Here is a 22,863-nt window from a genome sequence, read left to right as displayed (position 1 = left end):
TTTCTTTTTCTTTTTCTTTTTCTTTTTCTTTTTCTTTTTCTTTTTCTTTTTCTTTCTTTTTTTTTTCGTGAGCGCTTTCAGCACAGAAGGAAACCAGTACCAAACAACCTTTCTTTCAAACTGCTGTTAACACTGGGAAAAAAGGGTCTTCATCCTTCATCCAGAAACTTTTTGCAGCCAAAAACATTAAGTGGGACTATGTCTTTGCCCTTGTCATCAGCAGATAGAGAACACAGACACAGAACAGCTGAGTGGCTTGGCAGGGATTACCTAAGAAATCTGTGGCAGAGAACACAGAACACAGTACAGATTCTGTAGCCCAGTAAGTTAGACAATTAATAGGTAAAAAGAACGGTTATTACTACTCCCTCTGCTTTTGGCAGAGACACAAAAATAGGGAGAGAACATGGGTTTTTCAGAAGTTGCAAAGGATGCCTTTTGTGGAACAAGGAATGTAACTCAGGTCCCCAGAAATTTCAAAACAATAAAAACCAGCAGGTAGTGCGTAAATTTCTCATTTGTTGAAATAGGAGTACCTTCTCTTAAGGCAATCCTGACCTCAGGATTCCTTTCCATTAAACCGAGACACAGTTAAGCAGCTCGCTGCTTTTAGAACACTGTTGTGCATTGATATGGAAATATTGCTGCCTGGTTGTTGTGGGCTTAGCTGGGTAAAGGGCAGAAGCGTTTCCTTCTCAAAACCAAAGCTTTAGGCACTACAGGACTTCTGTTTTTCGTCATGACGATGCACAGGATCTGGGCTTGGCTGTGACTGTGTTATCTCAACACTCCATGAGAGGCTGCTCCTGTTACTTATCTCCCTTGGGCAGGTTGTTTCTGGAGGCAGCACTTAATGTAAGTAGTCTGTAGTATGTTCAAAATGGTGGCTTTTGCAGTTTCTCTATTCCAGTTTTATGTTTTAGTGAGATAGCATTTGGGGTTTTTTTTTGAATATGGTATGTTTGCCAGACATTGAGTGTGGAGTATTACAGCCCAAAAAAGGGAAATTCTTAATATAGGAATTATCACTTTACATTCTAAATTGGTATGGCATGTGTGCAGTTTATGGAAACTGTAAAATAATTTCTCATCCCATGGATGTTCTTACCTTTTGTTCACCCATTTGTAATGAAATGTCGCTGGCTGAAATCAGCCTGAAAGGTGGCCTGGGAAGACAAATACTAGAGATATGGAAAGGACAATTTCAAGATCTGGAAAGACCTGGGAAATCCTTGGAGCCCCCAGCCATCAAACAAAGTCTGACCCAAGTTGTCCAGATAACGTGTTTCTTGTTTATCATGTCCAAGCCATAACTGGAGAAATCCAGTGCTAAGACATCAAAGTGCTGCTTTTACAGAGACATTTGTAACATTAATACCTGCCCAGTACTTAACACTTACTCTTTGTATAGTGATTACTTGTCTTGTGATCTGTTGATCCTGTATGAGCTCTTGAATTTCAGGCTATGCTCTGGATTCACTACTGTAAAAAGAATTTTCCTAGTAGGTGATGATGAGGATGAGTAAACATAACATTCAGTTTAGTATTATTTTTTTCACTACTATTTTTAGTATTTTTAAATTTGGTGTAGTATCTTGTACATTTTACAGTTTCTTGTGAGATACATTGGTTCTTTTATTTCTTCATATGAATGTCAATAATTGGTAGTAGTTAAGAATGTGCTAATGCAAATTCTGCTGTGATTTGGAGCAGTGGAAGTCCAAAGTCACTTATTGACTTAAATAATCATGGAGCTGCTGTCTGGGAACATAAGTATCTTGTTTCTATATGCTGTTCTGAGATGTCACTGTGTGACAGATATTCTGTATCTACATTAGCCTTACCAGAGAGTTAATCAGTGCCACTGAATGTTCCCAGAGACTTGAATCTGAATCATCTATGCTTCTAAATTGTTGGAATGGTCCCTGGCACAGTTTGGGCATGTTCATTTTTCCAGAGATTTAACGTGCTGTTTTTGGAATGTGCCTATTTCCAGACCTTTGCACTGATCTTGCTAAATCTCAGATGCCTTCTTCCCTTTCCCCCATCAAAATGGAAGAGTTAAGTATAGAAAATTAAGATTATCTGCAGTGCGAGCTCTAAACATGTTGTACTTCTTAAATCAGTTAGATGAACACTGGTTCTGATGTGTTATCACTAAAGGTGCTGTGACATTTAGCATTGATTGCAGATATAAGCACTTGAAAACAGAAGTTTTATTGCTAAGTAGGGATTTTTTTTCCCCCCAACAATTATCTTTCCTATTACAAACTCAATCTGTTCAATAGCAATAATTGTGCTATAGGAAATGAACAGTGGTAAGCATTTTCAAAAGTATATGCATGGAGTGCAGCTGTTTATCTAAACATAAGTAGGGTTTGTTGTTTTTACCAGCAGTCTATGTTTTTAAATCACTTGAGAATGATTTGAGGTACATTTTTTAAGGATTCTAAACTTCACCAGCTAACATGATGTGGAAATACTTTGATCTTTCTGATAGCTAAACAAATCCGTGGATGAATATGATGTACTTTACATCTTGTTACTCTGATTTTCTGATTTGCTTTTTTTTCTTCCTAGGCTTCAGAAGCTTCCAAAATACCTACTTTTAGAAAATGTTAAAGGATTTGAATCCTCTTCTGCAAGGTAAAGTCTAATTAATTTATGCAGGTTTTAGTTTAATAGTAATAAAGGATATTTTCCTTTAGTAGTAAAGGATATTTTCTTTAGCAGGGGGAGGTAGGATTTTTATTTCCTAGAATTTGACTTAACAAAATAGAGTGATATGGGACAGGTAAGCAGCTATGGGTTAAAAATATGGTTTAAATTTAGGAATTAAAATCTTAGGTTGTGAAAGGAACTTGCTAAATAACTTTATTTCTCTAAGCAGATAAAATACATTGTAACAAGCTGACTTCAGTGATTTTGATGATCCTGTCTTCTTTAGAAAGGGTCACACTAGTTTTCAAAGAAAAATAACAATAGCACTCAGAGGTTTTAGGGTTTTATTCATGGCAGAAGTCCATGGTATCTTGTGTTAAGATCACAGTACAGTCTAGGGGCTTTCTTGAGTACCTCTGGTGATAGTAGGTTATCCCTGGTTCAGGGCTGCCAGCAAATGGTCCACAGATACCGTATGAAGACTGTATATAGTCTTGGTCTGACATGTGGAAGAGGAAAGGTGTCATTATCTAATTACCTAGTGACAGCAGGAACATTCTCCTCTCTTGTGGCCAAAGCAGGAGACAGGGGGTTGCAGTCTTCCCTCTCAGTTCTTTCTGGAATAGAGAGAGTATGATCTTTCTGTAGCATTCCTTAAAGCACCAAGAGCAGGCACCCTGGATATCATGCTCCTTAACGAGTTTGACAGGCAGCTGGGAGTCATGCTCACCTTTCTCATTGTTTAAGTGTTCTTAACAATGGTTCTTAACAATAGTTCTCTGCTCTACTCCCTGTGATTCCCTAGGCTATGCCTTGCTGGCCAGTGCTTGGAACAAGCTGTAGTTCAGAAAACACCCAAGTTAGAATGCTTGCTTTCTCTTATGGCGCTTGGGATGCAGTGTTACACACAGTGCCAGGTGCAGGTCACAGCTCCAGCCTGTTGTGTAGTTCCAGCCCAGTGCAGTCTGCATGGAATAGAAAAGTCTTTTTAAAATTATTTCCATTACAGTGTTTTTCCATTGTTTATAAAGTACAGTCCTATCTCACTTTTATTATGAAAACCACCAGTTTTTATCATCCCTTGAGTTAGCCTTTTCATTAGGCTTAGCTGGTGCTGTGTATTTGAGCAGAGGGAAGTAGTGAGCTATTAGCAGTGGTTTTAATCTCTTGTTTTATGATTCCCAATAGAGAGAATTTCTTGCCCTCTGATTACTTTCCTTGCTGACACACTCTCCTAGAGATGGGTTGATTTTTGAAGGGGCATTTGCACCATAGTAGGAGATGCCTGTGAATGTGTAATAGTCACTAACACTGAACTTTTTATGTTGTCTCTGAAGTTTGGAAATGAATAGCATTGTATCTGTAGTTTGCTGTCTCAATTCCTTCAGTGAATGCCTTGGTACATATGATGTTGCATTTAGTGTGTTTTTATTTGGGATAAATAAAGGCCCTAAGGATTGTGTGAAGGGAGCAATTGATTTTTGATTCTTTTCACTGCCAGAAATGAACTTTTGCAAACACTTGCAACATGTGGATTTCAATACCAGGAATTTCTCTTGTCTCCAACCTGTGTGAGTACTAAAATTGCTCTTATATTATTTACCTGTTCAAACTTCACTGAGTCCAAGAACATTTAAAAATGATCTTTTGTAATAGAAGGGAGAGGCATGCCCAAAGCTGAAGGTACTCTTGAATTAGAAAACCATCTGAACATGACTTCTGATTCCCATACTGGCATAATCCTATTACTGTTTGTGTTCAGATCCTAGTCCTTTGCTCCTATTTGATATTTTTAAGAAGGCATGAATTTACACTGTAACCAGGAAAGTGTTTTCCCTGTGGGAGCCTCATTGCTTTAGAAGTGCTGTGCCTAAGAATATCCAGCACAGAAACTGTGACCGTTACTTGTGGGAGGAGGAGCTTTGTTTCCATGTTTCTCTGGCAACTGAAAAAAGAGTTTGAGAGAAATTTCAGGTTGTGCAAGACTAACTGGAATCAGTAAAGTACCGTAAATATTTGAGAGAAGCTAATGGAGCGTAGCTTGAAAAGCAGTTGTGGTGGATTTATTGCAGTGTTAGATGTCTTACAATTCCTTGTCCAGAAAGGCAAAGAGAGACCCTTCTGCTTTTAATAGAAAACAGGTAGTACCTGTCCCAAGAAATCATGATGCATGTAATTTTTCTTCTTGCATCACATAAAATCTTGTTTGCATTCCTGTTCATTTACAGAGAAAGTCAAAACTGTGAGGTACAAAGAATAATTACCTGCTTAGTTCCTTGAAAATACCTGGGTACGGAAGTTTACAAGTGTTTAGATATTATTAGCTAGTACTGATATGTCTGAAGTCACAAATATATCAGTATGTCATAATTCTGTTATTGTATATAATGGTAGATAACTTGTATGGTGGTATAGACCACTTTTTCTTTATCACATGGACTAAAGGCTGGTGAATTTTGATTACAGCTTGGCATTCCCAATTCGAGGCTGCGATATTTTCTAATTGCAAAGCTTCACCATGAACCATTTTCCTTTCAAGCTCCTAGTCAGGTGAGTCTGTTAGTGTTAGTTTAATTTGCTTCATTTAATGAAGATTGAGGGTTAAATTTTCAGTTTAATGGTGTGTGCTGATGAATGAAGAGGAGGGATCGGTAATACCAAAAAGTTTCATTCTGTCTCTTTTTTTCAGCCTGCATACAGAGTTTTTTAAGGACTGATGTGCATGCCTGTGATTGAGATGGCTTTAAACAGCTGGGGGACTGTGGCTGATAGTGGGGTAGAAAACAGGTCATTCTACTCCATATTTCACACCCTGGGAAAGGTCTTTTTGCCAAGGCAATTATTTGCAGTTGTTCTTGATATCATTGCTGATAGGTCAGCAAATCTTGATGCAACTGTTTTTTGAAATCTTCCTGAAAATAACATCAGAAGGTTACTTGCTTTATTCTGAGTATCTCTGAAAGAATTCTTACTCACCGCAGGATCAGCTGCCAAGTTGTTTATTAAATACAGCTATTTTTTTTGGTCACAATTTCTTCTTAGATATTGACAAGATTCCCAGATCAGTATCCAGAAGACTTACGCAAGGACAAAGTTGCTGACGAAGTGGGTGAAACCAGTTCTTCCTTGTGTTCTGAAGAGAAGAATCTGGATCCAAACGTTGGTCCAGACTGCAGCAGCAAGAAGAGTTTACCAAAAAGGACTTTCCTTTTTAAGCTTGAAACAGTAGAAGAAATGGAAAGGAAACATGATCAGGATAATGACTGCTCTATTCAAATGTTAAAAGATTTCTTGGAAGAGGAAAATGAAGAAATGAGTCAGTATTTCTTACCACCAAAGTCCTTATTGCGCTATGCTTTCTTGCTAGACATTGTTAAACCCACCTGCCGGAGATCCACGTGCTTTACAAAAGGGTAAGTTGCAAAGAAAATGTTTTGCTGAATCACGTCCTGAAATTTTAAGTGTATTTTGCTTGTGTCCACAGAGATATGTTTCATAAAAAAAACCCTAGGCCTCTGAAAAAATCCCCTTATATAGTGTGCTTCCTGGTCCAGTGGAATGCCAGCATGAGAATCTCTCTGGCAGAACGTCATGTGCCCACTCCAAAAAGACTTTCACAAAAGACAGTTGCCATTTGTTGTTGACCTTCACAGCAGCTTAATTACCCCTGCGGAAATATGGTTCCAGTAGACTGGTATAGTGCTGATTCATTAATGAATTTCTTTATATTGCTCAGTGAAGTTACAAAGTGTCAGGCATGACAGATCCATTACTCATTAAATCTGTCTCTGCTGTACATTTTATTGATTTCTTGGATTTTTCAGCTGTGTAGATCAGAATTACTGTGGATTGGCCATATGTCATGAAACCAGTTAGATTGTTGCATTATAAATCATATTTGATGGAGCAGAACATCAGTGCTTTTCTGTCTAGTGGTTTTCTAATTTGTACCTTGCAATTTTGAGTTTGACTGCTTGAAGTTGGTGACTGTTCTGAAAGTCCATGTACAACTGGTCAGGAGCTTTTCCGCTGAATAGATTTGTATTGAAAAATGCCAGTTGGAGCCAGGAAATTTGTGGGAAAAAGATTGATTGTCAATATTGCTAATATTGACAAATTTTTCTAATTAGATTGGGTTTTTTGAATTCTCAGAATGTATCAATAAAATGGCTTAGATGATGAGTTAACACCAATTGTAACTTTTTTTTTACTAGTTGAAATTAAACTACCAGATTGACAGTCTTCCTGCAGATTTTGTGATTTTTAACTTTTTGACAAAAAAAAAAAGAAAAATAATTTCAAAAGTGCAAAATCTGTGCAACAGGAAAGCCCTTCTCCTAGCTTTCATTGACATATATGTGCCTTCTTTTCTGCCTTTACTCTTTTGAGTTGTGGAGGAGTCAGTGTCTTGTGAGATTTGTTTCTTAACTAGAATACTCAAAAAAACCGTGGGCCAGAATGGTCTCACATGTATCCCATGTATGCCTTAAATGTCATCAAAACTAAATTGGTCAAATGTGGTTTCACTAGAATATGTCGTGGTAGTTTGTGGTCAAGGTTATCAAAATCCCACTGAAGGAGGCTCCTGAGTAGTTAATATGAAGTTTGTGTGCATAGTGGTGGGAAATCTGATAGAGAACGTGACTGTTGCCTTTCTGCTGCTGTGGAAGGAGACAGGCCAGATAGTTGTGGTGGTAGTTCTTGGCTCAAAATGTAGGAATCTGGTTTTCTGTCTTTGTTCCCTTTTTTAAGAGCCTTTGGGAAGAAAGGTTGCCGACCTGGTTCTCAATTTGATTATCTCATTTACAGCTCTGCATTAAGAGAATGATTATAATTAGATCTCAGGCTTCACTTTTTGAGGCCAAGAATAGGTGCCTGCTGTATCTGTTCCAGGAGTTCTGTTTTTACGTTTCTCTGAAGCAGGGGATTTAGGAAACAGGCCCCTGAATTGAGTGGAGCAGCACTCCAGGTAGTACAGAGATTGCCTCTGCTGTTATGCCTGTCTGATGTCTTTCTTCTAAGTCACGCTGACCATCAGCTTTGAGTGTGGGAGAAGAGTTTCCCTCATTTCTGTTTGGTTTTCAGATACTTCCAGCAAGCTTTGTGTGTTGGGAATAATCTGGGTATGCCTTCTCCAGGGACTTCAAATTCTGTAGTTTTGTCAGTGTTTTTTGCCTTTCTGCCTTTGTCATACCAGTTTTGTCTTCTGAAAGGCTTTGATGCTGTATAGGGCAGAATGTAATGGTTTGGGATGTATGAGAGATCAAGCAGGTAATTCTATGTTCCCTTCTAACATTAGACTTCTAGGCACTTGGGAAGTGATTGCAGAGCTCCTTGAGGCTACAAACACTATGGTTTCTCTGAGGAGTATGTTTGTGGTGACTGAAGTTATGGGAGGAAATTATCCATTTTAAAGGACAGAGGAAATGAAAACTGCTTCTTTAGATATAATCACTCTGGACATACTTCAAATTCTTGATATGCTGTTGACAAGAGAAGCAATACCTTCCAAAATAGTGTAAATACCAATTACAGAAATGCTCTCTCACTTTGTGGAAATTACTTTTTGTCAGTCATAGTGTAGGATACAATATACCCAAAAATAATACATGTATGAAATTAAAAGATTTTTTTTTAAAGCTTACAAAAATAAAGGGGGGGGAATCTTGGAACAGATGAAAATTGAAGACTGTAATTTCTTAAGCCAACTTCTTTCATTGTAACTGGTAATGAAATGTCAGAAAATCAATGCATCATTTTTTACAGTGATAAAAATTAATTATGTTCTGGGTCTAAGGTAGGAATATTAATTTTTTTGGAGTCAGCAGCTGGAATAATAATTAATAACAATCCAACTAACATTGCATTGGCCATCTGCTCACATCTGTGTTAAAAAACCAACACCCACATGCAGAGCCCCCAAACCACATTGACACCAACTGGATTTTTTGGGATATGAGTTCTGTACTCTACTACTAATTATTTAGACTGGAATATTTATTGTAACATGGATCCTATTAAAAGATTCTTCCCCCCCAATAAAACTCTTAAATACCATTTTGAAATTTACCTCATTTATTTATTTTGGCTAAGATATATTAAACTGAAATATGATCAGATACTATATAAGGGGAAGATGAGAATTCCTTAGTGCTGTGTCTGTTACATTGTTAAACTTGGTATTAGGGAATTTTCAGAATGCAACTAACCAATTAAAGATGATGTATTTACAACGCAGTTGGATTCCACATGTTTTTAATCTGCTTCAGTGTTTAGGTTTTCTGTTCTGATCCTGAGAAATATTTGTAAGTGCTTTATTTTTAATGAGTTCTGCTCTTACTGTTATTGGTAGAACTAATAGTAAGCTTTTTCAACTGAAGACAAAATACTCAAGATTGAGCCTTGCTGGGTCATTGTGTCTGTGCTGAAGGGAGAGTATTCCTTTAATCATTGTGGAATTAGAAACACTTCAAACATAACTTGTTCCGGTGCCATTCTGTAAGAATGGGCCCCCAGGGGAGCAAAAGACCTTTATAATTGTCTTTACAGATGTAGGGATAAAACTAGAGAATACTATCTGTTAATGTAATAATTAATGTTATTGATGACAGGTTATCAAAATCCCTCTAATGCAGGGCATCTTCTGAAGTTCTTTCACAGTACAAAGCCATCTGTTGTCTTGGCTCAACCTCTTTCTGTTCAGGATGTTCAAACACTGTCATAGTTAGACCAGCAGACTATGTTTCTTAAAGCCCACAATTACATTTAAATGATAGCCTTGAAGAGACTACAAAGTAAACATGTTGTTATGCAATCAACCAGAAAGCATACAAAACAGCTATCATAAGTTTGCTTACTCTGTAGTTGGATTTATTTTCTTTCTTTCTTTCTGCTAAAGCTCTGCATAGATGCCTGGCCATCCCCCTTCCCTCAGTGGAATATCCACAAGCCATGAAAGTTAAACCTGACTGAACCACTTCATTCCTAATAGTTTGATATGAAAGCTGGAGGCACACACTAATGGTCCTCCTTTGAATAAGGAGAGCTAATTTGAACCACTGGGACCATTGACCTTTAACACCTTTTGCCTTACTGTAAAATTGGTTTGGGCACGGTAGATGGGTCTTTTTGGTGATGTTATGCTTGACTTCCTGGGTCTTGCTTAGTTGCCTGGTAGTAAGGCATTAGTGTGGATAAACCCTTGTTTGTGCTTTGAGTGCAGACTCATCCCCAGAGAGCACGTTCAGAGGGTATTGCACTCCAGGGGTTAGCGTTGTTTATAGGGAGGCCTTTTGCTTCGTCTGTCCAGGAGGCTATTTGTTAATCAAGGCAAAGGAACCTAAGTAACCTCCCTGCATCTTTGCAGTTGTCAGAGCTATGAGATCCAGTGAAAATATTAATTTAAAATTGTTATTGTTGTTGTTAAGGTATGGACACTATGTAGAAGGGACAGGCTCAGTTCTGCAGACAGCAGTAGATGTACAGGTGAGTGTGTAGACTAACATATTAGAGTGACTTGTTTTAAAACTTGAGACTTGTTTCAAAACTTTTTTTCCCTGTCTTCTCCTTTGATATTCTGCGTATTGTAAGAAAAAAAGCTTTTAAAAGTACATTTTATGGCAACTGAGTTTCCAATTGGTTTACTTTGTGTTCCTAAACAGCAGTTTGTTTAGACCACAATTATAAATTATATCTGTACCTCTCTGTGGGGAGAATGTGAGTTGCTACTATTTTATTATTTGTAGTATCACACAGAGGTTTCACAGGAGTATGTGAAAATGTTTAGAATTACTAGTTCTATGCATAAACTACAGTACAGTGTTGTGAATTGAGGGCCATTCATTGTACACAGATGATCCAGTAAATATTGTCAAATTTTAACATGTTTGCATTTCAAAATTATTATTTGTCTGGGAAGAATATTTTGAAAACTTCTACTGTTGTTACTAAGTTCACCACAGAGTGGTATTTAGGCACTGGAGAAGGTAATAATAATTGTGCTGGTGAATCAGCATTCAAAGATACCTTTCACAAAGCCTGTTTTGTACACAAGCACTTTCTCCTGCATTTTGATGCTGTTCAGTAATATTATAGGGCATTTCTAAGCATAAAAAGAATGCAGCTCTGGAATTCAGGATAATCTCAAAGCAAGTGTATTAAAACAGCTGCATCCATACAGCTTAATTTGTGTGAATGGTCTGCTGTTGAGTTCTATTGAGTCACTGTCCTGTCGTTAACAAATGTTTATAGTTCTTTGATTGCCTCATTAACTATCGGTATAGCTTGGAACTGGAGGAAGAAATGATGAGCGCCCTCGTGGCAGCATTGATTTCTTTCTTTCAAGTCTGTGTGTTGAGATGTTTGCTGAAAAAATACAATGCCAATTACATTTCAAGCAAAACATGCTATTGTCTTTGGCACTGTGATAATTAAAGAAATACTCTGTTAAGATGTGACTGTAAATTTTACATATTTGGCCTGCATTGGTAATATCTTTTGTTTTGGGTATTCTTCATAGCTTGAATCAGTGTTTAAACACATTGAGGAGTTACCAGAAGAAGAGAAGCTTATGAAATTGTCAACACTAAAACTGAGGTACTTTACTCCAAGAGAAATAGCAAATCTTCATGGATTCCCTTTGGAATTTGGTATGTGCTGCTAAATATCCATTCCTACATCATTCTTCAGAAATGCCAATGTATTTTTTTTTACTAGGGACTACTGCATTCCTTTTATTTTATAATTTTTTTTGGACTGCTCAGTTCTTATGACTGATTTATTGTAATTTGACTAACTTTGAATTTCTCTGAGTTTCCACTAGTTTTAAATGTTTTGAAAGAGCCAGCTTCTGTGGTTAGGTTTATCTTCGCAAGCTAAGAGAAAAATTTTGGCATGAGAAGTGGTCTGTTTCTGAATCACAGTGAAGGAATACCTTTGTTTAAAGTTGAAACTATTTGCTCAGCAGCCAGTGTTACTCACAACTGTGGTAAGTCAACATATCCTGCCAGTTTAGGAGGTCTGTTTGTGGTTCTCAGAGTTGGAGCTGCTTGCTTTCTCCCTTCCACACATTTACAGCTGCTGACAGGGAATTTCAGAAGATACAGATAGTTCTTTGTTCAGGAGTAACCAATCTATTAAGTCATCTCTATTTCCTACAAAAGGCAACCCTAGCCCTTGATCAGTTACTTATTTTTCTAACTGTTTTTGTGAAGAAGAGGGAGTCAAGGAACAAGATTCAGCAATACCAGTACACTGGATACACATCAACAACAATTAAACCTGAAATGAATTCATCAGAATTCTGCTTGTAAAGCAAGGCAAGCAGGAAAGTGTAGCTGTTACTGTCTACTAAGAAACTGGCCTGCTGTTATCACAGCAGATCACTTTATTGTCACTCAGCAACAAAAGCATCCATAGAATTGTAGAATCGTAGAATGATTTGGGTTGGAAGGGACCTTAAAGATCATTTGTTTCCAACCCTGCTGCTTTGCACAGGGACACCTTCCGCTAGACCAGGTTACTCAGGGATTGAGACAGCACTGACCTTGAGTAATTTGTTATATTTTTCTTTGACTTCCTCAGTGACTTAGAGTTCTGAGGAGTGGAACTTGTTTCTCTATATTTCCTTCTTTTGCAGTTTTAGTTTGTCTTTTTGGTACTTGTTATATTCAAAATGGCTACATTTGAAGAACATTACCAAGGCTGCACCGTGAAATGCTAGAGTTGCCAGCACTGAGCTTACTTGCAGGAGTGTGCTCTGTTGAGTTACATGCCAACATACAGTATTTTTTCATAGCCTCTCTTCTTTAATAGATGTGTTCTTTTTGGAGACAGCCTTTTTCGTGGCACAGCTCTGTTCCGTGTTGATGTAGGCTGATGTACAGTTGAGCAGGCTTCTCTCATCCGGTATCTTCCTCTCACATATAATCCTGATTCACAGGCAGAACAAGCCTGCTCTGAGTCACAAGTCTGGCATTTCTTTGTGTTTAAAGCATTTCCCACTTTTTGCTTAAAAAAGTGTTACTCAACTGTAGGCTGACTGAAATCTTTAGTAAATTTAGGTACTGTAATCTCAGTTTCTTTTGAGAATTTGCAAGCTGTGGATTTTTTTGAAAGAGGATATATTTGTGACTGCAGTAAAGGGTGTTTCCCTCACAGCATTTCTCCCATATTAAACTTCAACTCATTATAGTGAAATATGGTATTTTCAGAGGAAAAATGTGCTATAATTTCTCTGCTCCTGTGTTCTCTAATGACAGCAACATTTGGGCTAAAATTTTCAACAGCAGAAAGCCTAGAGATGTACCCACTGCAAATATGTTGTTGGTCCAAGAAGCTAAAGAATGAGAAAGCTATAAGCTGAAAACTACAGTGAACAGACTGTCAGGAGCTTTGTAACAGATGCTGTTACTAGCTGCAGCTGTAGTATCATCAGAAGAAATATGATTGTGCCTAAATTGTTCTGTATGATTGTGTCTAAATGGTTCTGTATTTTAACAAGTTGATGGCCTTTTCCAATATGTGAGGTCCAGAGTTAAGGTCATTCTTAACATTATCAGATTTATTAATGCTTTTAACATCTAAATACATAAATAGTAATTGCACTACAGTTCAATGAAATACTGCAGTCATTAGTCTTAGTCCCTCCTGTGGGTCCCACAGCAATATCATTAAAAGTGATCAGAGCATTCTTGCACCTGTGACCTGCTTTCATGAGGGTGATGTCAGGATGTGTTTCCTATTAGCAGTGTATGTAAGCTTTTAGGAACAAAAACCAGCACAGTGCAGTAGTCAAGACCACAATATCGTCCAGTAGCGTGTGACCTAAACGGTACAGTGAGGGCTGTGCAGCAAGTGCCAGCATACTATGAGCTGTTGAATCTGACCTTCTGGTGAAGGCTACTCTTGAGCCAAGAAGATAGACAGTGCAAGATAATGTTAACAGTCAGAGGGAGGAGGCTTGGGATAAAGGAAACTGTGAGATCTGAAAATTAATTCTTGGCCTTCAGTTGCCAAGAGGCAGAAGGAGAAACTATGAAATTCTCAGGGTTCAGATAAGCTTCTTGGGCTGTAAACACACATGCATGTGTGTGTGCATAAATACATGTTTATTTTCATATACTCTTTTAAAATGCGCTGATTCTGTACCTTATTCATTGATGGAATGTGAAAACTCCATCTAAGGAAGTGTGTGTGGGAGTGAAAGTGATTGTTCCAAAGAGAGAATGGTTGCCCAAATGTAAGTGCCAGGAAGCTAGGCAGAGTGGATGGAGCTGGCAGAATATGTGTTTACCAAAGCAGTCCACATTCGAGGCATTAATAATTGGCAGAGAAGGATGGAACAACTCCTCCCAGACACCTCCTGCTCCTCAGAGCCTCCCTTGGCTCAACAACTGTCCAACCACATTCTCTCCTGAGCTCTCTCAAGAAAAGAATTTTTTCTGAAATGCTGTGAAAATTTCAGAACATATCACTTTTTTTCAGTATCATATCACTTTTTGCACAAACAAATGCATCCAAGCTAATTATGATGGTGATGACCTCAGAGTTAAAGTTAGATGTTTCTTTTTAAGGAATGATCAAATAATTGAATGTGGTCACATTTCAGCAGCTTAGTAAATGTCCCTCACAGTTAAGTCACCACTGCTATTAGTCTTTCACTCAGGTTGAAGCAAATGCACTTTACCTCACAGATGGAGTAAGGTAAGAGTACGAGCAAAAACAGTTAGAGCAGACCAGCTGGCTGTTGAAAACTTCATTCTCAGGAGCTTGGTCACCTTTGACTGTGCACTCACTACACAACACAGCCCTTTCATAATACCTGGACTGTTTTAATTTTTTTCTGGCCCTCCCTTATTTTTGCTGGTCCATGCACTTACCATGGAAAGATGTTTCTGACACTGTCTGTATTTCTGAGTGTGTTTAACAGGGTCAGCATTGAAATACATGGAAAATTGTTCAGCTGCTTGATCACTCACTGAATAAGCCTTGCTCATCATTTAATCTACTGGTGGTATATTGCACTGTGAGACTCGTGTGTTTTGCCTGAACTGGTTAGAGGGGCTCAGATGGGAAGTACAATATAAAGCTTATTGGGAAGTGCAATTTAGTCTATTTGCAGAATCATGACATTTTCTTTCTGATGTTGCCGTTTTCTTCTGTGAATGTTCTCCAGAGCAGCAGTTGTGCAGTGGTTTAGGTGGCTCCTGCCCCTCCCTGATACTGCTGGATGTTTTGAGCTCTGTGAAGGGAAGGGATATCGGCATTAATTACACGATAGAGAAATGTTTTGATGCCTTTTGTGAAAGCTTAGAGATGGCAGTTTTGCTAACAGAAGAACAGATCCAAATCCAATTAATTGGTTAGGAATTGTTTTTGTAACTTTATGAATTTTTTGGGAGGGGATGGTGAACCATGCTGCAGCCTATGATAACTGCATTAAGAATTGTTCACTGAAAAAAGGAGTAGACTGAAAACTAGGAACAAACCCAGACTAATGATGTTGCACTGTATGTTTTTGTTTTAGGCTTTCCTGAAAAAGTAACAATAAAGCAATGCTATCGTCTTCTGGGAAACAGCCTCAATGTACATGTGGTGGCAAAATTGATCTCCATTCTACTTGGATAATTTAGAACCTGAATCTGATGCATATGGACTGGTGACAGAAAATACTTCCATCTTTCAAAAGACAGATGATAGAAGCTGAACAAAAATCAGAGCTTACCAAAGTATCTGTCCACACATTTTGCTATTTTGCTGAACAGTTCTGATGTATTTTTAATGACTTGCTTTCATGATGGATTTGAACTGTAGAGGTGTTTTATTTAGATGGACATTTCCAGGACTTGATTGCTTTATTTAAATGTCCTTTTTACTTTGCAAAATGAAAAGGGGCAGCATTTACAAATACTTCAATTAAATTGGATAACACTACTTTATTTTATCTAAAAACCATTTTCTCATTGTGGCGTGAAAAGGCTCTTAGTGTCAAAACAGTTTTAATTAAGTGCAGAGTCCAAGTTCTACGTGTAAAATGTCTTCATCTGTAAATACGAGTTTTCCATTCTGAAAAGATGTACTGTATATATGTTCTGAACTTTTGATATGCTTTTTGTAGCTCATGAAACTGTTAAATTCAGTATTTTGTATACCATTTTTAAGAAGACACAGTGTTATTCTTTATGGCTGTCTCATCCTCTCTAAATACTTGTAGGATTCTGGAACCCAACTCTATCTGTCTGGAATGCTTTGTTTAGGTGCAGCTGAATAAAAATATTTCAAGATTATCACAACCCTGACAATAACTTGCCTGTTTCTGTGCTCACATTATTCAGGATAAGATCATTGCTCCTTACCAAATAAAAGACATATATACATATACATATAAATCATTGCTCCTTACTTAAAAAAGACACAAAAAGAATTTAAAAACTCCATGTTTAGCTTCCTATGGCATAAGAACTGGAGAAAAACTATATGGCCTGCTTCTGAAAATTTCTTTATGCAACTTGACAGTAGTATTGGGTGGGTTTAGGCATATCTGTTGGGATGACACTGCTGCATGTGGCTATCCAGAGTGCCACCATTTTATACCACCTCACAGAGCTGGACTGAATAGTTTTTTAATCAAGTCTTGTGAGTTTAATGTCTCTGAAGTAATAGAGAAAATTATGGGAAAACTGAAAGCCCTCTAAAGAGGCATGTCTTTTCCGGTTGCTATTTTTCCTTACAGATAATATGATATTGGAATGTAGAGAAAAGAAAGCTTGAGGGAGAAAAAGGTGAGATGATACCTAGTAAGCATCCTTTAGGGAGCTGATGTGCCACAAACCAGAAGAATTTTGTAAATTGTCTGTCATTACTGTGCACCAAAGCAGTAAAAGTTCCCATTCCTGAAAAAGAATGATTTTTCTTCCTCTCTCTCCCCTCTGGCCCATAGGATGACATAGAAAGAGTCATGGTACGTTGCATCTGGGCTTGGTAATGCAGGAGAAACTGAAGACCATACAGAATAGAGCTGCTGTAGAGATGCTGCAGCTACTCTCATCTGCTATAGTCCTGAAAACCAAAAGGAGTTTGCGTTGGTATTTTTTGCCATACTTTATCTTATGTTGACTCCTGTGTATTTCCTCTTCAGTCTTGGTCTGTTCCAGCTGCAAAAGAGAAATGGAACTCTGGACTAGGCTTTAGAGAAGGATGAGGTTGGCCTCTGTCTTTTCCTGGTCACATGTAGTACTGTAATGACAAAAAGTACTAGACTGGTGTTAGTCTGTGCTGGCTCCTAAACTGCTAAGAGCAGGTGTGGTTCTGACAGAGAACCACAAGGATCTGTTCACACAGTGGTTATTGAGTAGATTTATCAGCCAGATCCATAACTAGTGGCTATATGGTCTTGTTCTTGGGAGAAATGTGGTAATGCAAAGATCTATTGTTTTCTAGCATGATCCAAACATTGGTATGAAAACAAAGGATATCAATTTTTTGTATAAATTGGAATTTCTTTCATATAAACCATGTAAATAAGCTGTTAATTTTGCCTCACTATAATAATATTTGGCAAAATATTACTATTAACAATTAATTTTCAAATCTTTAAAGTGTAAAACATATTTTAATGATTTATATATCACTTGTAAGCAGGCAATATTAAAGTTGAAATATAAGTTGAAACTTACCTAGCTGCATCTAAAACTGATACAGTAGTACAGCCTAAGTTGACAGTGAATTTTAGTTCAGTGTGATTGTGAAGACTGAAATCTGTTTGCTAGTCCAAGCTGTTTCTGAAGGAAATACTTTGAAAGAACAGATTTCAGAGTTGTAAATATATGTGTATTTTACCCCTGCTAACCCTGTAATACCAGCGCAGCTAAACTGAGCCACTGCTTCTTATCCCCTTGGTTTGTCATTAATGAACTGGTTTACTGGGCTCTGTTGGGTTGTACCTGCTTGACCTCACTTGATGATCGTGTTGCTTTCTTTTCCAAGCAATCTCCTAATCCTAAGTGCTTTGCAGTCTACATCAGTGCTGAACTTTGCAACTTCAGCTTAAGCATTTTCACAGCAGTGATTACAAAAGCAGAGGAAAGGTGAAGGAGTGAAATCTGGAAAACAGCTTTGGAAAGGGAAGGAGATTTCCAGAATCTGATTTTTGGGTTTGTAGCTCACTCATTGTGCACATCTGAAACACGTGTCATTATCTGGGTGAGATGACGTGGTTGTGTTCCCTCACACTTGAGAAGTTCCACTGAAAAAAAGGATGTCATATGGTTATGTGGTGTTACGTTGATGCAGTCGTTTTTGAAGCTTACCAATTGCCTTAGAAAATGTCTTCCCTACATCAGCTGGTTTCTATCTGAGTTAATCCAGGATTTCCCCACACTCATGAAGAAACCTGTCTAGCAGCAAAGTTACTAAAATACCATTTGTTTAACACAGGGAGGTTGAATATTTTTGATACTTGAACTCAAAGTTTTCTAATGGAGGTGTATCCTTCAATGCAGTGAATGTAAGGCTCCTACCCAGAGACTTTTTTATCTCACATTTTACTAGCCCTCATAGAAGAAGTATAAGGATTTTCAGGAATCTGTGTCACAGGCTGAGAAAACATTGATCAGTGATAACACCATGGTATGTCATAAACTTAGGGGTAAGCCCATTTTCGTTTTGACAGAGACATTTCAATAGAAATCTGAACAGGCCCAGTGCTTCAATAACTCTGCAATTCTGTGTAGCAGTTGTCATGCATATCTAAAATAAATAGAAAATTCAGAAAATACTTGTTACATCTCAAGGATTCAATTCTCAGCTCACCCTTCAATATCGCTGCTCTAAGTTCTTGCTCTTCATACTAAAGTTTAACACTTGGCTTCTTGTATAAATACTGAACTATATTTCTTTTCCTTAGCAGTTTAATGTATTTTGTCTTGTATGTGTTTGCAGCCTCTTAAGTGTTGTATGATTTTCTGTGGTGTTTAAACAATATGCCATATTATTAAGGGTTTGGAGGATACAAAGTAATAATTGGTTAAGAGCACTAGGCATTTCTGAGCAGTCATATATAATTACTGTATAAAGTAGAACTGGTCAAAGAAATATCCAGGGAGAAATAATGTGAAAGCATAAAAAACTAGACATGAAGCCCAAAATAATTCCATTAACTGTTTTCCTTTTGCCTGTGCAAACGAGTGTTCTAGTGTTGCAATCTTATTAGGGGGAGTTCATGGAATACTGAGTAGTGATAGTATGTCACTTTAGATGTTATTGTGAAGAGCATGAAGAGATCTGTGTTATTTTTACTTTTAATTGATTACAAGTTTAGGGGAATTTGTACAGCTATTGAAGAAAAGAAATACATGGCCTTAGGGGACTAGGCAGCCATCTGTGAAAGCAAGAAAACTGGGTTCTTCTCTTTGACTTTCCTTGACCTGGTCCTTTTGACATTGGGAGGAAGCTGGACAAAGGATGTTTTGGTAAGAGGTCTGGTGAAGCAAGAAGAAGAGTTGGAAGGGTTTAAATCAAGTGGAACAGACCACTTTTAGTGAGAGGGTTGTTGGATCGAATGTCAGAAGACCACTCTGGTAGGATACCCTTCACTAAGATTCAGAAAACTTTGCAGCAAAAGGAGTCCCTAAAATTTCCTCCAGTGGTGAACCTCTCTGATTTTAAATGCAGGAATGCATCCTGAAATCCCAACTTCATTGAGAGCAGGTTTGTCATGTGCTTTTTTTCATGCACTGGCCTGTTGTGACTCAAATATTTTTAAATTACCACTTGGCATTTGGAAGCAAAGCATGTTCGTGGTACTGATATATTTTCTTATATGTGGATAGTAATAAATAGCTTTGCTTAGTTCAAATGTTTGCCCTGTATATATCTTTAAAAATAAACTAATCCCATTCTGTTTATAAATAATACACTTAAAAATGGGCTTCTTCTCAGAATTGCTATTTCTGATTGGCATTTTGTCTGTATATTGACTATATTTGCTCATTCTTTGTACATGTGTTGTAAGGTGAAGCATGGGGTGAAGGAAAAGACTGGACAAGTTCATGGAAGAAAACTCCTTTGAGAGCACTGACTAAGGAGACTTCTGACTGAAGAAGTGCATGAGCTGAAAATAACTGGAGGCCAACAGAGTACCTAGGAGAGGTAGTGTTTGTGCTTTCCCCATTGTGTACCTGTCATTTCCTATCTGCTCTCGGCCACTGTTGGAAACAGGGTACTGACCTAGATGGATGCTTTTCTAAGTATGACCATTCTTTCTTTCTTGCATTTTTGTGGTGACAGAATGCCAGTACTTGTAATCAAAGCATCAACACAGCAAATGGCTTTACACACTTAGCTCAGATCTAAGCTTCTCAATAAAAGCCAACAGTACAGAATAGAATGAATGTGAGGGAGGTTGTGCAGCCAGGTCCATTCATGGCTCTAGGGTTATTAGTGAAGAAGGGTGACTATGCAAATGGAAGTCCCTAAAAATAACCCCAGTGTTAAAGCAATTGGAATGTGTTAAAAGGACTGGAATAATCAATAGAAAAGAACAAAGCCAATATAATTGACTGGAAACTTTTCATGAACCTAATTTCAAAAAAGAATGAAATGGAAAATAGGAAGCATCAAAATGATTGGTGGTTTGTAGAAATAAAACAGAATGTGTAGGAAGAAAAATCAGAAAGACAGAACCAAAATACAAGTCTCCTAAGGAAGATAAAAACTGTTAAAGTAAAAAAGTGTTAAAACTGCCTTCATCATGATAAAGGAATCCAGGGAGAACTGGGACAGTAGATCAATTTGAGCTGAAGTAGGTAACTAAATCAAACTCTTATCTTTGTCATTTGCTGTTAAACTCGGAAAAACTCAACTCCCTGGCCACTTAGTTTAAGTTCATTAGCAGGTAACTGATGAACTTCATTAACTGTGTTGAAGGGGCAGAATCTTAAGCAGGTGTCAGGGGGCAGAATGCTGAGAAAAAAGAAATCCTCAAAGAGGGGTGTGGGAAGTGGAGGCTTGCAGCTGCTGCAGACCCTGGGGAAGGTGCTGTGGCCATAAAACTCTCCAGGCACTCATGAAGAGAAGGAAGGAGGCAATGGTAGGTGGTTATAAGTAAGGGACAGAAAGGGGAATGTTATTTTTCAGTCATCCCTGTTTGATGTAAACCCCATGGTTGTTGATCCTCTGCACAGGGCCCAATAGCAGGTTAGTGCTTGGTTGTGAGCTGTAGGGACACACTCAAAGTGCTGAGTTAATACAGAGCGTGGCTTACACCATGAATACACAAGGAACAATTGCACATTTGTACCATGCAGGTAACAGTGCTACTTTGTACATTATGTGTCGCTTTTGAGCACTAGAATATTATTAGAAAGAGGAAAGATGAAAGACAATCCAGGGAAGTGAAGATGGAAATACTGGAAGATAGGACCTCAGCTCAGGGAAAACTTGAGTAAATGTGCTCTTCTTAGGATTTAAGCAGCAACGGGGCTGGATTTATAATTATTTGCAAATATTTGAGTGATAACATTGAATAGCAGGGATCTTCTTTTGCATCTATAAAAAAAAAATATATTTGTTAGCTTTCCATTAAAAAATTAGCCAGTTTTGGATTCGCACCAATTGCTTCCCTTCTTCCATTTATAAAGGTGGCATTGTCACAGGCTCATGTGCATCTGAGTTGACTTCCTAGAAGTAATTAGTGCATATTGAATTTTTGGCCATGATCTGAGTCAACTCTTTTCTTCTACCCCAGTGTCTTTGCATTGCAGGCACATACTGCTGGAGAAGTAGAGGGATACCACCATTTCATTTCACACAGCTACACAAGAAGGTGGTAAATTGTAGTCCCTGCTAGTACAGGATGAACTTCAACCAAAATTAGAGACAAACACTCCATTACTTTCTGCCAAATCTGCACACAGTCTGTATTCTATAGAGCTGTTTTCTGAGCCATCATGTTAGAGAGGTACTAAACAACCTGTCCCAGGAGGAAGGGTTCATGCCAGCTCCTGTTAGAACGAACAGCCCCTATTCTTGTGCCAGACATTTGCAGCTTTTCCATTCTATTCCTCCAAAAATGATGTCTCAATCCAATGTATTAAAGTAAAATTAGAAGGTGTGGACCTATTTTTCTCCTTAAGATGGTTTTTAGATTTCTCAATTTGGCCAGCCTAAGGTGCATTCACTAGGAATAAAGAGTAAATTAACTAAAATCTGGAAAGTCTAATGAAATGGAAAATAGCGTGTCACACAAAGTTTGGGTGAATGTCCAGTGCTCTCTTTCCATGCTATAATCAGTGCATAGTTGAAGTCAGCTGGTCTTCAGGCCAACCATTTTCTAAGCTATAAAGCCTGCAGGAAGAGAAGGTGAATTTCTTCTGGTTCCTTGCATTAGCAACTTTCTCCTCATCCTTCATGGTTTATTGCGCGTTGGTTATTGGTACATTGGAGCTAATTAGTTGGAAAGGGAAGCCTGAATCAAAGGTTGACAGGCAGCACAGAGAGTCAATGCATGCTCAATATGCAAAAGAAATGAATAGAGAAAAGGAAGGATTTTGTGGTCCACAGCTGAAAGCCAGGATGGAAACTGTCAGCACACAATGGACTTTGCGGAAGTAAGTTCCTGGAGTGTGCATACACTCAACCAGCCTGGTAAGGAGTGCGGGTGTAGTTGACCCATAGTTTATTCAAGCTTACACCCAACTGACAGTTATACAAACTCAGTAAACTGTTAAAACAAAAAGCAAATCAAAACAAAAAGAGCAAAAAACCCCACTAGACAGACTTTGGAACTGACATGAAGAATGTTAATGAGCACTAGTTTAATGGACAGTACAGGATACCCAGAGGCAGAAGGTGTCTAGTCGACTAGACAGAAACATTGATAATTCATCTGTGCTGTCCTACTCTTGAACAGAGGTTTCAGAGCAAAAAGCGTAATAGCAAACAGAAAAAAGTAGAGGTACAGATTCTCAGTTGGTGTAAAATACTGTAGCTCATTTGGATCGAATGGAGCAGTGATATCTCCAACAACTGAAGATACAATTCTGTATTTTTATGGAAACACTATCCCCTATGATGATAAAGGATAACACCTGAAAAATTCTACTTCTTTTCCTCTGTTCTTGCAGGAAGGGGTGATAGTCTGCTGGAGGCTGCAGGCTGCTACAAGTGAACATCCAGAGAGCTGAGCTGCTGCCACACCAGTAG

At 38.1% G+C, this 22,863-nt stretch overlaps 1 protein-coding gene across 8 annotated transcripts in view; it reads left to right on the top strand.

The window, feature by feature from the left end:
* TRDMT1 (tRNA aspartic acid methyltransferase 1) overlaps positions 1-15,965 on the top strand; it is a 29,359-nt gene extending 13,394 nt beyond the window's left edge. For all 8 annotated transcript variants that reach the window (XM_029961883.1, XM_029961882.1, XM_029961881.1 and 5 more), the window contains 7 exons: positions 2,581-2,646; positions 4,163-4,232; positions 5,128-5,211; positions 5,704-6,074; positions 10,089-10,146; positions 11,180-11,309; positions 15,188-15,965. In XM_029961883.1, the coding sequence (XP_029817743.1) occupies positions 2,581-2,646; positions 4,163-4,232; positions 5,128-5,211; positions 5,704-6,074; positions 10,089-10,146; positions 11,180-11,309; positions 15,188-15,288 (880 nt within the window). In that variant the 3' untranslated portion in view covers positions 15,289-15,965. The remainder of the gene's footprint in view (positions 1-2,580; positions 2,647-4,162; positions 4,233-5,127; positions 5,212-5,703; positions 6,075-10,088; positions 10,147-11,179; positions 11,310-15,187) is intronic.
* Positions 15,966-22,863: the final 6,898 nt, after the last annotated feature.

This window comes from Manacus vitellinus, unplaced genomic scaffold (assembly GCF_001715985.3).
Source record: "Manacus vitellinus isolate BGI_N305 unplaced genomic scaffold, ASM171598v3 scaffold_3_pilon, whole genome shotgun sequence".
NCBI classification, from domain to species: Eukaryota; Metazoa; Chordata; class Aves; order Passeriformes; family Pipridae; genus Manacus; species Manacus vitellinus.
This window is presented reverse-complemented; position numbering and strand designations above follow the sequence as displayed.